This window comes from Ambystoma mexicanum, chromosome 1p, assembly GCF_040938575.1.
Source record: "Ambystoma mexicanum isolate Mex_15411 chromosome 1p, UKY_AmexF1_1, whole genome shotgun sequence".
NCBI lineage: Eukaryota > Metazoa > Chordata > Amphibia > Caudata > Ambystomatidae > Ambystoma > Ambystoma mexicanum.
Window position 1 is genome coordinate 532,340,438 of NC_090921.1, and position 17,277 is coordinate 532,357,714.

Consider the following 17,277-nt stretch of genomic DNA (forward strand, 5'->3'; position numbering starts at 1 on the left):
GCCCATGGAACCCCTTGTATCGCCTGATTCCCTTATCCTCTGTGCAAAAGGTTCCATAACTGAGGTGGAGAGGAAGGGGGACAGAGGACATCCCTGCTTAGTTCCTCTCCTTACAGAGAAGGGGTTAGTCAGCTGTCCATTCACCCTCACCCTCGCCTTTGGGGTGATGTAGTTAGCTTGTACCATTCTTAAGAACTGTGGCCCCACCCCCACTCTATGCATAACTGTAAACATGAAGGCCCAATTTTCGTGGTAAAACGCCTTCTCTGCGTGGATTGTCAGGAGATCCACGGGAACTCTAACCCCTACCCTGGTGGATTTACCAATAACATGCAACACCGTTCTGTACCCACCCACTTTATTCCCATGCTTACAATAGATTTTTGTACACGCTGGGAGGGTTCTCTCCATGGCTCTGTTAATCAACTGCCTTAGTCAGCCTTATAAATGCGCCAACTGCCTGGCAATCTTATTGGTCCCCAATTCCTTGTGTGCTGTTTCCAACTCTTCTATTTCTTTCTCTAGTTCCCGCTCCTCCCTTTCACTGTCTTCTCTAAGTTCCTTTGCAGCGTTAATCAAAAGGTACTTGAGGTGCTCTTTAAAGGCATCCCATCATCCCCCAGCTTACTCACTTGGGTCGCTCTCTGCATCCATAAACCTACTTATCTCTCCTTCTACTAGACTCGTAATTCTCTTTTCTCGAAGAAGGTAGTCCTCTAATCCTCAACCCCTTTGCCATCTCCGAAGTATGACCTCCTTCCATTCCAGGGACACAGGTGCATGGTCCGAGATGCTCCTAGACCCTATCTGGGCCTCCTGTGTTACTGCCATTAACCCTTGTGTTGCTAATATATAGTCAATCCTTGAATATCTTGTATGCTCGCGTGAATAGAATGTGTAATCCTTCTCCTAGGGGTGTCGAATCCTCCATGCCTGCCTCTTCTATTTGCTCCCTCATATGTTTGGGCATTGCCCGTACTGCATAGCATCGTATCGCTGCGAACCTATCCCGCCGTTCATGGGGTGTTGCTAGGTCTGGAAACGATCCGGGGCTATGCTAATATAGGGACTGTCGGCACTCAGGGTTAGCTAGCCTTTTGGTTGTAGCTTCTTCTGTCCGGGGCTACAACCAAAAGACCCAGGGCTATAGCACACTCAGCACCCCCCGCCCCCCAGCAACGCCTCTGCCGCTGTGGCTCCATAGTCCACTTTAAGTCCCCCTCTACCGCCCATTCTCCTTCTCCAAATTGTTCCAGCTCCCACAGAAATGCCCCTAAAAATTGTTCCTGTCCCCTGTTTGGGCAGGTACAGTGATACCAATGTATATTTTTGCCAGTCAATCCTCCCTTTCACCATCACACAACTTCCACCAGGACCTCTTTGAGATGTACTGTCTTCCAACTTTAGTGATTTATGTAGTAAAATCGCCAGCCCCGCTTGTCCATTTCTCGCCTGGGCTTGGTATTGAGTATTGAGTTGGGTACTCCTTATCGCCCAGTCTACTCGCATCCTTTCTCTTGAGACGTGTTTCTTTTAAACAGACTACTTGCGCCGGTGGAAGGGCTGGGGCACAGCCAGGCAGCCAGCAACAGGCTGAACTCTAACCCGGAAGGATAGCGCAGGGGCCGCACTCTGGTCTTGTAAAGAAGACGCCACTGAGCAGCACGGGTTCGGTACAAGCGCCTTCAATGCTGAGGGCGTGTATTTCCGAGCAGGCCACCTAGAATGGAATAATAGCCCAAGGGTATATCCTCTGGGTAGGAAGCCCACGCGGGGGGGAGGGGGGACAAGTTCCTCTGAGGTAATCCTTCACACATTTCTGCTAAACAGGAAACTGGCACACGGAAGCGGAGGTTGCTCCCCCCGTGCATCCCTTTCCCTCTCTAGAGAGAGAGGTTGTCCGCGTGCACTGGGTATAAGCAGCTTTTACTATTTAATAGCACGTGCGTGCGATGTACATTTGCCAGTGACAATCCCGTACATTCACATTCCCCAGTGACAATCCCGTTCTATAAAGCGCGTCTGGCACACATAACGCGGGGCAGTCTTGGTGTTTGCAGCCACTGGGCGCCCGCCCCCGCCCTCCCAACTAGTGGAATGTCCCACTTTTTGGAATAGGCTTAGCATGTAAATCATAGGTTATACTATGTCCGTCTGCTTGTGTGTTGTGCCACTGCGCCTGAGTAGTAGCATTAGAGTGTCGGCCTGGTCATCAGAGCGCTTCGCCGATCTAGCGAGACTGCAGGTGAGGTGACAGGTGCAGGGGCGGCCATGCACGAGGCATTGCTGCTCTAAATGCAGGCCCCTTGTTTTGACTTCAGTTGTTCAGAAGCTCAGAAAAAAACCAAAGCGGAGAGAGATGAAACGAAAGGGGGGTCTGGAAAACTGATGGGAAAGGAAGGGTCGGTGCAAAAAAGGGTGGCATAGAGCGAAAAGAAAGACCCTCAAAGGGAGAGACACCTTTAAACTGTGTCTTTATTACGGCCGAGTACTCTATTAGAAAGCCCCCCATGACTCCCTGAAAAAGAGGGCATTATTCAGATTGTTGCTGATGCAGCCGAGACTAGACTCGAATGGTAGTAGAAGCCTAGGGGTGTGTGCACCCTGTCTGGCGTGAAAGCGCGTTCTGATCTAATGGAGGGCCCCTCCACCTGTGCCCTTGCCAGTCTGGTCTGCAGAGGTCTTCTTTGCTGCTCAGCCCCCGAGGTCCTCTGTCGCGTCTAGTGCATGGCGTTTGCGTAATTGTCTGGGATGTGCGTTTGGAGGAGCTGCCCCCCCCCCTGCCCACGGAGTGATTTTGTCACACGCTAGCGGGCGGCCTGCGCCTTTCCATCCCGTTCAGAGGAGGCCAGGGAACGTGTGGGGAGAGATCTCCACCGGGTCACAAAGCAAGCTTCTTCTGCGGCGTCTCGCCGGGGCCGCGGCGTCTCCTGTGAAGAGCAGCGGAGGAGCTCTCCCTTGAGGCACTGCGCCTGGAATTCGGGGGGGGGGGGGGGGCTGGGCACTTTCTAATGGGCGCGCATGCCAAAGAAAAGCATAGATCGAGGGCCTGATTTACAAAGCAAAGCCGTTTTCAATTGGAAAATACTATTGAAACGGGTTGTAAATGTGGCCAGGGTCTGCTTCATTCTAATGCCCCCTGCCCAGTGCAAGAACTATTAACGCGAGTGACCGCAACATGCAGGAAATCCGCAGCGGGGCTCAGAATTCTGATGCCAACCCAGCGGCTGCATGCCTGCAGACGGTGCCCACTTTACCTGCATTAGGAAAAGGTTGGCGAATGGGCAATGATGCCATCGTGTTTCTCCCTCCAGCTGCCATTGCAGATCTCTGGCCGTGCGCATGCCAGCAGAGCAAGGCGGCCGGGCGGCTCGCCACACGCATGCGGTGGGGGACACGGAAACCTAGGCGGCACCAGGTACACGGCGGGCCTTGTGTGGCAAGGGTGAGGTGCCGCCGTGCTCCATCTCTGCCCATTGTGAAGACGGATTAGGATGATGGGAAGCCGCCTCGCTGCAAACACATCAAACTAGCCCCATCTGTTTAAATGCGCTCCCGAATGAACAGTGTCTTAGGAAAAAATAATAATACCTAAACACACTATAAGACTAATAAATGATAGTCAGCTCGTAGAAAATGTTAAAATACCATGTATTCTGGTCAATCAACAAAAAAAAACGTAAAAACGAATCACAATTAAATAGCCCAGGTACCGCAATACACAAGGTGCAAACCGTGCCCTGCAAGACAATCCTGTGCAATAATGCAAAGCCGTGCAAATCAAGTAAGTCAAGCAATTATTGAGCAATAACAACAAACATTTTGCTCATATCACCACATCGTGACATGTATGACAACCAATGAACAAGACATTCAACAGTTTCCTAGGGTCCTCTGTCTATCGCTATTTCCTGTAGTAAATTGTCTTGCGCCCTGTGATGCTGCCCTACATGTTTCGAACCCTCCTTGTGAGTGCAGGGATCTTCGTCAGGGGCTGAAGTCATTAGGGTGGTGAAGGAACCTACCATCAGTGTGCCGACGCCTGTGCCGGCAGCACTTACACTAGTATTGTGTGATGGGCATAACTAGTTATTCACTTGATAGATGTTGCAGGCACAGGCTTTACCTTGTGTTTAAGGTAGCACAGGAGAGGTGACTTCTATAGAGGCGCCTGGCCGCTGCCACCTCGAGGTGAACGGCCTCACATGCACCTGCGGTGGTCGGTGGTTTCCCCCCTCATCCACCACTGCATAGAGAGTGAGCCTGTCAGTGTGCAGGATCATTTCCTTAGCACGGAGGGGCGGGAGGGGCTCTGGAAATTCAGGCTCGCATACCTGGCCAGGCACCAGTGATCGCCGGATCTCACACTGGCAAATCCTCTGCCCTCATCTCCTATTGCTGGGCGGCTGTGTCACAAAATGACAGAAGGCTGCAGTGAGAGAGAGGCTTGCCAGAGCACCACAGCTTCCTGGCAGGCATTTCCTTAGACAAGACACATCTCTATAGTGCACTAGGGGCCTGGAATAACTATGCACCACGTCAGTGTCGATTCAAAACGTACTTTTGCAATAAATCGGTACAAATCCAATTCATAGCCAACTGCTTTGTGATAGATTCTACTGAGGTTCAAAATGTGGTACCTGCTTGTTATCATGCCAGCAATACAGTGCCGCCTTAATGCGATGGGTCTGCAACTTTTAAATCTCCATTTTAGACTACAAATCCCATCAGCCCTAGTCGTGGTTTTCAATGGAGAGAGTGGCGGGATAAAGGGACTCATTGGCCGCAATGGTGCTACATGTAAAACTCATGGTGCAGTCACAAGCCAATGCCATATATAATACTGTGAGCTTTGAATGGTTTGAGTGGCCACCTAGGTTTCTAGGGGCATCGCTTGGCTGCTCGGTGACAGACCCAAGAGGATGGAGGCGGCCTCGGGACCAGTCAACACAGCTCAGTATAACATGATATTATAGAGAACCGCTGGCCTGTTAGCAGCCATTGTCAATCGTCCATCAATTACGATATTACCAGAGCAGGCCCCGTGTCGGGCGTTTCACAGCTAACGCGAGCGTGCACCAGTAAATCAAACTCAGAAACTCAGATGGATGGAAAGAAAACGAATGCAATTCACACTTGCTATGTGCTTTAGTCAAACCATTCGACAATTTTCAAGAGTACACCTAGGGGGTTGTCCCTGAACTGTCCGCCATTTTGGTGTTGTTGAGGTTTTTTTTTATTATTCCCGGAGGAATCCTCTGGAAGGCAGCTGGAATGTAGAGGTAGCACGTCCACGCGAGGAAATGGGCGTCCTTTTATGAGCGCCAGCTTATCCTGGCATCAAATATCCAGGCTGCCCAATGTAAAGAGGAAGTACCATGGGGCCACACTGTGGAGATCGAATAACACTGTAGAACTAGAGCCCTTCAGCTCAAATGATCGGTCAGATTGTCCTTGGACCCGGAAGGGCTCAGCCCATGGAGGGGACCGAAGTCAAGGGTGACAGGTGCGACACGCGGGGGCAGGCGGCTGACGGCCGCCTCGCCCTCCTCACACCCGCCCCTCCGCTCTTAGATATGCAAGACAATGACCATCCCTAGAGGAGCAGAGGGGGAGACTGCCGGGCGCCGGGACAAAGTGAGGGCTCCTTGCCACCTGGATGCTAAAGGAAATGGGGGCCAAAGCCAGAGATGAAAGAAGAGGCCGCCAACTGGACAGGTTGGGGCCTCCGGGCACGTCTTTCCTGGCGCCCGGGAGGCGCTGCCCTCAGGCAAAATGTTCCCCATAAATTCGGGGCAAGTGAAAGGAGGCCCAGAACTATAATCCAACTCCGCTGGGAGTCGGGTGGTGAAGGCCGCACGGAGCCTTTTGAAGCATTGAGGCTGTCTTGGAGCGAAGAAGAGAACTCTGCACGGAGCTTTGTACCAGGGCTTGGCACAGAGCCGGAGGGTCGCTGCCGGCTCCAGGAGGGGAGCGAGGCCACAGCAGGCGCTGGGCCGGGCGCTGAGAGCAGCCGCTCCGCGTCCAAGTGCGAGCAAAAGCGCCGCGTTGAGGCCGGGGGACAGGAGCCAAGCCAAGGGCGCCGCCACAGGGTACCAGCGGGCGAACCTGGTGGCCCGCAGCATGGCAGGGCTGAGCGGAAAGGAGCGCCAGCTCATGGCTTGGGCCAAGGAAGCGGAGCAGGAGTTTGGCCTGGAATGGGTGCGGAAGAGGCTGCGGCGCCGTGGGGACGCCCGGGCAGGAGAAGGGAGCCAGGCTTCCGGCCTCATGGAAGGGGACGAGGCGGAGCTGTGGGAGGAGGACGAGGGGCAGCAGACGAGGAAAAGAAGATGCTCAGCGGAAAGCAACGGAACGTCGAGTGGGACGGGGGGACGAAGCAGAGCCAAGGCAGATACAGGTACGAAACACGCGTGGAGAGGTTATTACGCACAGACAGAACGGGGCGGGGGGAGGTCCTGCAGGCAGCACTAAGAGTACGGGTGCGGGGTGGGGCCGGGCCGGGCGGGGGCAAAACATCGTCTCGGGCACCAATGAACAAGCGGCCCGCAGTTGCAAATGGCAATTCCGTTTCTGACAGACTGTTTGAATAGTACCCAAGGGGGAGTTTTTTTTGTGGATAAAATCTCATGCAAATTGTGTATTTTACAGAATATTCAATCAGCAGCACTGGTTAAAACTATGAGCCGCATAGTGAAGTAACTCAAACGGGCCCACGTTAGCCAAAAAAGTATCCCACTTTGACCAAGGAATCTGTGCCACAGCAGCATTTTGCGTTTTTGTTTGGGAATTGCCCTGTTGTGCTATAGGCCAGCGCGAGCCTGTACAGATAGCTGTTCACGATATAATTTATGTCTGAGAGTAGAGACAATGAGGAAAAGAGAGCGCTTGAGAGCGTGGGTCAGGAAGAAGGGACAAATAAAGCCTAACAGCAAGGTGGGCGGGGGCAGTAAAGGTCGCGGGGCACTCAAGACAAAACATGGAAGTAACACGGCAGGGAAGATCTTGCACAGAAGCGTTAGTCGAACGTTAGCGTGGCATATAGAAAGGAAGGCCAAAAGAAAAATGTGTGGAAAGCAATTAATTGGACTTTTCTCTCACCTCGGATTTGAAATGTGAGGCTTCGACATTAATAAAGACTAAAAGAAGGAGGAGGAGAAACGTTTACCCCAAAAGGCCCCATTAGAACGTAATTTTCAAAATCAGCAAGCAGCTTACAACATCCCAGCCACCAGAAATGTCCAGAGGAAGGGACAGCCCTAATGGCCTTATAGCACAGAATGTTCTAGATATTTCAAGCATTCTGGGGCAGTGCGTAGCTATACAATGACGGGGAATTTTGAAAATGAATGGAGAGATCCCCTGACCCGCATTGACGCATTTTAGTTTTCAGGAAGCAGCAGAGCTAAGAAAGCAAGCGGCCAAAAAAGCTTTGGCCAGAGCAGATCTGCAATCAGCTTTCACGCTACTCCCAGTGCACAGGAGCGTGCATAGACGTGGCCATGTTTTCAATTTGAAGATGCATTTTATTTTGATAAATGCTTACCCATGGGCAGTCTCGGACTGGCTTATAGTGCAATAGAACCATGGGCGAACCAAAAACGCGAAATGCTTGTGTGGGCCAGTTTTTTGGGTCAAAGTGGGGCACTTTTTTGGCCAATGTGGGCCAGTATGTTGAGTTACTTCACTATGCGGCTGATAGTTTTGACCAGTGTTGCTGAATAAATATGCTTTAAAATGTACAATTTCCATCACATTTTTTCCCCAAAAAATCCCTTGGATACTATTCAAACAGTGTCACAAAAGGAATGAACAGCCATTTGCAACTGTGGGCCACTTTTTCATTGGTGCCCAAGCCAATTTTGTGCACCAGTCCGACCCTGCCCATGGGTTATGCCATCTCTTGTACATATTTTGAGAAGGTAACCTCCTTTCTGCAACGGGCTTTCCAGAGGCTTATGCCAGAAGCACAAGTCGTACACTACCTGGACAAGTTCCCATTTGCTGGACCTGAAGGGTCAGGATTGTGTGGAAGGGCACTGCAAATATTTAAAGAACTCGGGGGGGGGGGAGTGGGGAATTCCCCTTGAATAGGACAAGACTGTGGGCCCCTCCCAGGTCACCTCTTGCCCAGAGAGGAAGTTGAGGTCTTGCAAACAACAATCAAGGGGCTAAAGGGAAGGGGGGCAGCAACACTAAGGGAAATAAAATCAGTAGCAGGTGCCCTCAGTGTTGCAACTAGAATAATGCCACAAGGGCGCATCTTTCAACAAAGTTTAGCAGTGCCGGCGGGTGAATGTTTTACCTGGAGGGTTGTAAATATTTGTCCCAGATATGCCACAGCGACTGAGCCTAGCGAGGGAGCCTGCACCAATCAAGAACGGTTTGGGGGGTTCTCACCCCCCACAACTATTCATTTTAAAATAACGGGTTAAAACGGTGCATTTTAGAGCAACATTTTTAGAAAAATTGGATAAAAAGCTAAACAGTTTACAATTGGTTTTCTAGGGTAACTCATGAAAATATCCAATAGATGCAAGTCACCAACACTGCACAGGAGCATTTCCCAATGCATTTTCATGATGCCGTTTCCCACAAAATGTGCAAGCATAAAACATTTTCACACTGGCTGTGCCCATACATTTCCATGCTGACTGCACCATTATACCCTAGTATTCCCATATAAGAACATACTCATGTTTGTTTTGCACATAATGCCAGTAATGATGCTATGGGAAAACATGTCCATGTTTGTTCTGACAATATTTGGGAGTATCCCCACGTAACAACATGTTCGCCTTACTATTAAAACTGAAAACATGTCCAAACTGGCTGCACTAAAATGCCAGTCGGGCTACATAATCACACTTATCATGCTTGCTTTACCAAACATGCCCAATACAAAGTGTCATACCACAATAAGAAATTACTAGACTGGCTGCATTGCTTTATCAACCATGGTCAGTAAAAAATTCCATGCCTGCTCCATGGTGCACTAGCTCCTTGCACATGGACAGAATCACATTAATGATGGCTGTGATTATGTGTGATTGCGAGGCGCTGGGGGGCCCCTGGGGCAGATGCGTCTCAGGTGCTGAGGTTGCAGGGTAGAGCCATGGCATTTTTTTACTGGGCATAGGTGTCCAATAAAAACTGCCATGCCAGCCCTCTAATCCCCCACACAGCGCCAAACACACCACACAATCAAAGTGATTATGTGGCTGGTGGGCACAGTGGGGCAGGCATGTTATTTTTTTTACTAGACATCTATCACAGATGTCCAGTTAAAAAATACCATACCTGTCCCCTGTCCCCTGGTCCCCTGGTCCCCCAGCGCCTCAGCAGGAGAGCTTATTTTGGGCAGTGGGATTGTGCAACAGAGGCATTTTTAGAAAGGCTTTGTTGTACAAACATCCTCCCCCACTCACCAAAATCAGCTCCATGGACCAGTACAACCACACACACGCTATGTGTGTGTGTGTGTGAGTGTGTTTGTGTTGGTACACACACACACACATACATTAACATAACATAACATTCACACAAGCACCCATCATCATGCACTCACTCATAACATAAGCGCATCCATACATATATTTAAATAATAAATAAATGCACATGCAAATGCACACATTTACACAACATACACACAGCAAGCACTCTCTCATTCACACCAGCATCCATCATCATACATTCACCTTACAGCACAAGCATGCACGCATCCATACACATCATTTAAATAAAGAAATACAAGAACATAAATAAACTTACCTTCTGCCGAGGGTCCTGAAGTTTCCTCTCCAGAGCTCCAGGACCTGCTAGCATGAACAGGAATCATGAAGTTTCCTGCACATGCATGCAGGGGCATGAGCGTGGGTGAGCAGATGCCCCACTTCAGCCTGTTCGATGTGTATGCGCGAGGAGGGGCAGGAGCGACCCCTTGCACATGCAGTTCCCCAGCCGGCATTTCCAATGAGCCATGCAAAGCTGGGGAAGCAAAACGCCCCCAGCCTTGCATGGCTCATTGAGCTTGCGCTGCTGGGGAACTGTAACTGTCAAAGGGAAATGACAGTTCAGAGTGCTCCATCAGCTGCAAAAAACAGCTGTGGGAGCGCTTAGTATTTCACTGGGATGGCTCCTCCATAATGGACGAGAGGGGGGGTCAAGCCCCAGTGGGTTGACGCCCCTCGCCCATTATGGACGAGCGGCCCCTGAAGTTTAGAGCTAAAGTTAAATAATATAATAAATAATAAAAAAGGGTCCACATTGTGTGAATTGGTGTTGGCGATCTCAAGGACTATAACAAAGGTGTCCCTGAAACACAAGATTGTATTAAAGGCCAGGCATATCATAGGCAAAGTAAATGACGCTGATGATGCGCTCTCTCATTTTCAGTGGTCAACATTCTGGGTATTGAGACCGGAGGCAGAGCGAGAGATGACGGCAGTACAAGAAGAGGCATGGAAGGTGTTGGGGGAGCCCTTGGAAACACAGGAGACAGCACACGGGGCAGTGTGCAGCCTGAGCGAGTAGACATCACAGCAAAAGAGCACACTCAGAAGTGGGGTGCTCCAGGAGATGGCCGGTGTAAATCAGCAGCAGAAGGGCCGATGAGAGTAATTATGGTTCTGGCAAGAAACGCTTTGTCTGAAGAAATGGACAAGCAGTACCATCAGTACCTGAATGAATTCGGGGAAATAACAGGTGTCAAATGTATTAGAACTATTAACAGTGGTCATGTCAATGAATTCTTATGTTGGGCTTTTAAACAGGGCAAAAGTCAAGCATGGGCTGTATCCCACTTGGAAGCAGTTGCATATTTTGTGAAATTGGCCGGGGGAGAGGACCCCACCCGGGAAGCTCTGACAAGGTATGCCATTAAGGGATGGGCCAGAATAGAGGGAACACAACCAGACACAAGGAGGCAGTTGAACTTTGCAAAATTGGTAAGAATAGTAGACCTACTGGATGACATATGTAGCAGTGCTTATGAAAAAGCCTTATTCAGGGCTGCATACACCCTGGCCTATTTTGGGGCGTTTCGGGTGAGCGAAATTGTAGCCAGTAACACGGCAACAGAGGATGGCTTAGCCAAAGATGACGTGGCCATAGAGAAAACTAGTATGACCATGTTTCTGAGAAGATCCAAGAGTGAGCCATTATGGAGAGGTAGAATTGTAAACTTAGATTGCATAGACGATCACTGGCACTGCCCCGTATGTATAACAAAGGCATTCCTTCAGCTGCGCCCACAGAGAGGAACCCAACTGTTGATACATAGCGATGGCACCTCTTTAAGTAGGTTTCAATTTCAAGCAGTGTTAAAGATGGCAATTAAAAAAGCAGGATGGGAACCACAGGAGTTTGGGACCCATTCCTTTGGCATTGGGGCAGCAACATCAACATGGATGGGAGGACGAGAACCCAAAACAGTGGCGAGGATTGGGGGGTTGGAAATCTGCTAGCTTCAAGAAATACATAAGGGAGGATATGATGTAATGCACAACCTCTCCAGCAGGTGGCAGTCCTTTCAAGTCGGCATGGTGTGTGGGTCATTCTTTCGTGTCACGAGCAGGCCGGTGGCTGGAAAGACCCATATCAAGGGCTTCAAAACACCATCACTTTTTGTTTTAATGTTTATTGGTTAAAACATACAAAAATAGGCAAAAGTAATTTTAACTTTTTTTTACCAATTATGTAGAAATAAAACCATTTACATTATCAAAGAATGTAAAGAGACTCTTTTGCCAGTCATGTGTGGACACACTTATTTTTTTTCCATTCTTTACCTTTATCTATTGAATGCTTAATTCTCTTCAGGCGAAATTGTCCACATGATAGTTCCATTATAAGGAATCAGCTTACAGTTCACTATCTTCTTTTATTTCTCCTTTATTGGATAATATTGCCTCGATAAATGTAAGCATTTCTAGACACAGGGCCTCATTCCGAGTAGGGCGGTAAGGAGACCGGTGCCAGTAATCCCTTACCGCCCTACTACGAGGTCCCTTAGCGGGTCCATCCTTTAACGCCTGCTCTGACCAGGCGTTATGGACTGGACCCGTTAAGGGACTTCAGAGCTAATAATGGTACCGCAATTTGCGGTACCGTTATTAGCGCCTTCCCCAGTCTCCTTGAGCCCTATTGGGGCTCAAATGGGAATGGGGGATGGCTTTTTCAATGGGGACTTACCAGTCCCGCAAAGATCGGACTACACCGATAAGTCCCCATTGAGCTTGACCGGTGCCGGTACCGTTATTGGATGCAGTCATGGCGCAAATAGCGCCATGACTACTCCAATCTCGGAATGAGGCCCATAGGCTAATACGTTCACCCGTCAACATCCAATCCCACCATGCCTGATCCAGATTTACAGTAGTTAACTTTAGTGTTTTTAATAAAAAAAAGATGAACGTAAGGTGGTAAGACTGGGACAGCCTGTCACCCAACGCATTAGGGTTTCTATAGTGCCTTCAGTTTTACAAAAGCGACAAATAGCAACAGATTGTTCAATTTGTTTTCTTCCTAGAGCAATTTCCTTTGTTGGGCGGATGTTCAGTCTTACTCTAGAGCAATTTCCTTTGTTGGGCGGATGTTCAGTCTTACTGTGAATAGGAGATCTCGATAATTACGTGCTGGAAATTTCTTTAAATATGAAGGCATATGGTTTAAACCTCTCTTTTGCATTTCTCTTGGAGGTCTTCGGGCAAACACCATCACTGCCTGGTTGGTGGGGGACCCCAGGTTTGCTATGGGAAGACCTCCATGATAGATTGACTGACTTAACAGGTTTAAGGGACCTTCTACCCCACCCACCCCTGAATATTTGATATACATCTTGGTGGGAATGACCTAACAAAATTAGGAAGAAAACAGTTATTGTAAGACATGTACACATCACTTGAAAGCATGTCCCACTGCAGGGGGGGGATTCGGAAACCTTTCTGTCATAAATAGTGCCCAGAAGGCTATGAAAAGGAGCTACCTCCAACAAGGCAGTGGAGATCTCTCGGATAAAGTTGAGCAAAGCATTCGCAAATTTCTGCAGGGACACCGGCCTAAGTTTCATCAGACATGGGGGGGGTCGTTATGTTATGTTATGTTAAACGTGGGGGGAATGGGATCGTGGGGGGGGAGATAACATAAAACAAAATCAAGATTTCTTTCATCGGGACGGAACACACCTGTCAATAGAGGGCCTGCAGTTGTTCACAGCGGACATTTTTTGGACATTGGCAGAAAGAGGTTTCATCTGAGGTACTTTTGGGGAACCAGTGCCACTCAGGTGTGCGGCATGGGTAGGGAGCAAGGATGTCCTAATTGGGAAAATGGAGCGCCAGCACAAAGAGACAACAATAGGAATGGCAGTAGCCAGCTCCGGCTGCTGACCGCAAAAGGGATATGGAATAAGGCTGGCGAAATGCCCAAAAACACGCAGACTTTGAGTCTTTTAATTACAGCTATCTATGTATATATAATAAAGCCTACGGCCACAACATTTTTTCCACCTTGTCATATTCTCTAAGTCGTTATCATTTATTAGGTATGTACAGGTTATGATGTCGCTACTGGGCTTAAGGGCTTGGAGTCAAAGCAGGTCCACAGGAACCACTGGCCCACCACTAGGCCCACCCGGTGGCTCGAGATGTTGAGGACGGAGCATCCCGTCACGTGGCAGAGAAATCATTCAGCACCAGGAGCAGGTGGTACACACCGTCCATACATCCCCGGCCCAGTGCGACATCACTTCTCGCCCTCACGCCACTGAACAAGAGACGCGAGAGATCCGAGCAAAGACCCATGTGACGCTGCTACATGATCGGGGCTAAAAAATCCAGTCAGCCTAATGGCTGACAGGGCAATGTCCACAGGTGGCTGATAAGCCGCGAGAAAAATAAACACCCAGTGGCGCAAGTCAATAGTGTGTGTCATGCAACAGGCAGCAGAACACAAGGCTTAATTCTTGGGTCATCTATATGCTGCTGTTATTCCTTGAGAAAGTGTGATAGCTCAGTGGGGTAATGCACCCGTTTAAGAGAACTATGTGAAAACACATGCTGGATCACTTTCTTACACACACATCTATTGACTCTGTGTTAGATGAAGTCTTGGAAAACCCCAGTTCTTCGTGGTTGGTGAAGTTTGAGCATTCCCAACTGTCAGGTTTCCTCACCACATCACAAGCCCTTCGTGAAACCCCTCCCCGAAAAGTCCCACTCATTACAAACTTAGAGCAAAGACTATGCAATGACCCCCTCCATCTTCTGCACTCCTAATAAGTCGAACGATAAGATGCGAGTAAACATGGCTTCCCGGTAAACCAACGCTACCCATCTTTCTTCCTGCCTTCCCTAACCCACTGGCCCATGGACTGTTCTACATCCACTGCACCCACCCCGATCTCCACCCACATCCGCAGGACTGGCATGAGTGCCTTGAGGCCAGTACGTTGGTAACGGGCACCTTAGTTCGTATTACATAAAAGCAGTATCCAAGCGATACTACGAGCCTGCGGACCACGACGTCCAATCCCACCGTTGAGTTAGGCATTCATCCTCCAGGGGTGACAAGATGAGTTCCATTGAAGGCCTGATTCAGAGGTCCGTGTAAAAACACAAATGTATTGTTCCAAGCACGAACAACACATTTCTTAAACGCACCATATTCGAAGGAACAAATAATGGGATGTAGGTGCATGAAAGCCTCTGCTTTTGCAGGTGCCCGATTAAACCCTGACAACAGCCCTGCCAACTGCGGGGGGGGGGGGGGATTCTCCTGGTAGAGCCCTGCTTTTGCATGTCAGACAAAGAAGTTAAATATGCCGTTAACATCTACTGCACACATTTCCCCTTGTTAATTTAGATATTTCCAGACTGCAGCACCACTTTTCTAGTTTGCTGAAAGTTTAAGGACACTTTCGTAAATGAGAAAAGTGGCAGTCTTCTACGAAATGCTGGCAGTGATGCTTGTGCACACGCTGCCCCCACAACGAGGGACCTTGGCTGCTTTTGCTCCCCTGCTCAATACTAGGTCATGGCTTATGGTTAGAGAGCAACACCCCCTAAGCAAACTCTGCAGTTAGAAAGTGTACCTCCTCCTGTTCCTCTCTGTAATGATTTGGGCGGACGCTCATATTAGCAGACCTCTGTAGTGAGAGGTCATTATAGGGAACTGGGATAAGTGGTTACCACGTCCTTTTCCCTTGTGGCCTTTGAGGGCAGGCCTGCCAGGTGTCCATGTCTGACTCTGCCCCAACCCCACTGGTCACTCAAAGCCAGGCAAACATTTCAGAGGAACAGGCCAGCCAACTGGCGCTGTCCCAGACGTCACTGCCAGCAGCCCGTCAGGAAATATTGCAAGACCCCTGTAGGTGCCCGTATACTTCTTAGTAAGCATAGGTTCCCCCATGTTGGGGCAAGCCACCATGTGTCTCTTTCTCACTGCACACAATATTAAACTACCTCAGTGACATTTTGAGCACAGATAAGGAATTAACATGGAGAGAATGGGGAATACCCATGGGAGCATGGCTGGCTCCCTTCTCGGTTATCCTCATTGTATCTCGTCCTACTCTTCCACGTCACAGTCATGTCATACGTCCGAGGACGGTTCCATCTTCCTTTATATAAATGTAGCCTTTTTCAGTGGCAGCTCTGCCCACTCCTCCAGGTGAGGCTTCAAAGGGGCTGAATTACCCAGAATCCTCCCGAGTACTGCTTGAGTCGTGTCTATTCTAGGCTGAAGCTGCAGACTCTTGGGGAGGGCGTGCGGGCATGTCAGGACTGTTTGTGATGAGGATCACTTACTGGTAAGTGTTCTGGACAGTGCATAGCGCCGCTCTTCCACATCCCAGCGCTTTCAAAATGTAGGAATACCATGGCAGAAATGGAAGCTTTGGAATAACCAAACCAAAGCAAAGACAACCTAAAACAACGCTGCCATACACAGGAATGTATCATTCAACAAACAAGATAGGGTCATCAACCACCTGGAGGTCTGTGGTCCCACGCCCAGAATTCCTAAAGTGCAGACAACCAGGGTATTTGAAATAATGCTACACAAATCAGGGGAATATGCTGATCTACAACCAAATATGCTTCCTTTCCTCAGAAGTCTTTCTCCTCCTTGCCAAACGAAGGTCCCTGTGCTGAAGAACCCAGGTCCCTGTGCAGAAGGCTGCAGTTCCCTGTGCTGACTACCACAGCTCACTGTGCTGAAGACCACAGCTCCCTGTGCTGAAGACCGTAGGTCCCTGTGCTGAAGACCACAGTTCCCTGTGCTGGAGACCACAGTTCCCTGTGCTGAAGACCACAGTTCCCTGTGCTGGAGACCACAGTTCCCTGTGCTGAAGGCCATAGATCCCTGTGCTGAAGACCATAGTTTCCTGTGCTGAAGACCATAGTTTCCTGTGCTGAAGACCATAGATTCACGTGCTGAAGACCACAGTTCCCTGTGCTGAAGACCACAGTTCCCTGTGCTGAAGACCACAGTTCCCTGTGCTGACTACCACAGCTCACTGTGCTGAAGACCACAGCTCCAGCCACAGCTCCTTGTGCTGGAGACCGTTCTCCCTGTGCTTAAGACCATAGATCCCTGTCCTGAAGACCACAGTTCCCGGTTCTGAAGACCATAGTTTCCTGTGCTGAAGACCATAGATTCACGTGCTGAAGACCATAGGCCCCTACGCGCAAGACTATAGACCCTTGTGCTGAAGACCATGCTCAATGCAAGGGTGACTGAATCACTCTAAACGTTCTCTCGCCCTAACCACTCAAAAGCAACAAACCACTGTCTGAAATCCATTCGACGTGAATTGACACAGCACACCTGGCCTCAGGGTTATGCAGCAATCCTTCCTTCAGGGAAGATGAAGAGGGATATGAGGTTGCAATTAATCCCTTGATACCCCCTGATAGAATGAAGACGGTACCCTGTGGTTAACGGCTCTGGTATAACATTACAAATGCTCAACGTTTTCGTTTACTACTCATTGTAAGGTCTGCTAGCAGCAGCAGCTTGAAATAACAGAGTTTTGAGGGACTACCTCCAAAAACTCCTAGGATAGAATGTGGAGGCCCCACCTGTAGAAGAAACAAGATCAAGCAGAAGGGTGTCAAGTCGGAAAAATGCAAATGTCCCCTAGACAATCATAAGGTGTCTCATAAGCAGACGGTGGAAGTTCACGTGAAGTGCAGTTTAGCAGGCCTTGGGATGGAGGCACGCGATTTCCCTACGAAGCTGCTTGGATTTTAATTGCTTCCACCTGCTGTTATCTAATCC

At 49.3% G+C, this 17,277-nt stretch overlaps 2 protein-coding genes across 2 annotated transcripts in view; one reads left to right on the plus strand and one right to left on the minus strand.

Moving 5' to 3' along the window:
• The window catches only part of GIPC3 (GIPC PDZ domain containing family member 3), a 353,263-nt gene that overhangs the window by 264,514 nt on the left and 71,472 nt on the right, over positions 1 to 17,277 (minus strand). The gene's annotated exons all lie outside the window — the stretch shown is intronic.
• LOC138574839 (uncharacterized) lies at positions 5,662 to 13,075 on the plus strand. The gene is made up of 2 exons (XM_069649437.1): positions 5,662 to 6,397; positions 10,393 to 13,075. Exons 1-2 carry the CDS (start codon positions 6,124 to 6,126, stop codon positions 11,460 to 11,462), a joined length of 1,344 nt encoding a protein of 447 aa, XP_069505538.1. The 5' UTR covers positions 5,662 to 6,123; the 3' UTR covers positions 11,463 to 13,075.

Excerpts from the sequence above, each read along its gene's own strand:
- LOC138574839 (XM_069649437.1), top strand. The coding sequence starts at position 6,124 with ATGGCAGGGCTGAGCGGAAAGGAGCGCCAGCTCATGGCTTGGGCCAAG. Across the intron at positions 6,398-10,392 it reads CAGAGCCAAGGCAGATACAG|TGGTCAACATTCTGGGTATT; the intron begins GTACGAAACACG and ends TCTCATTTTCAG.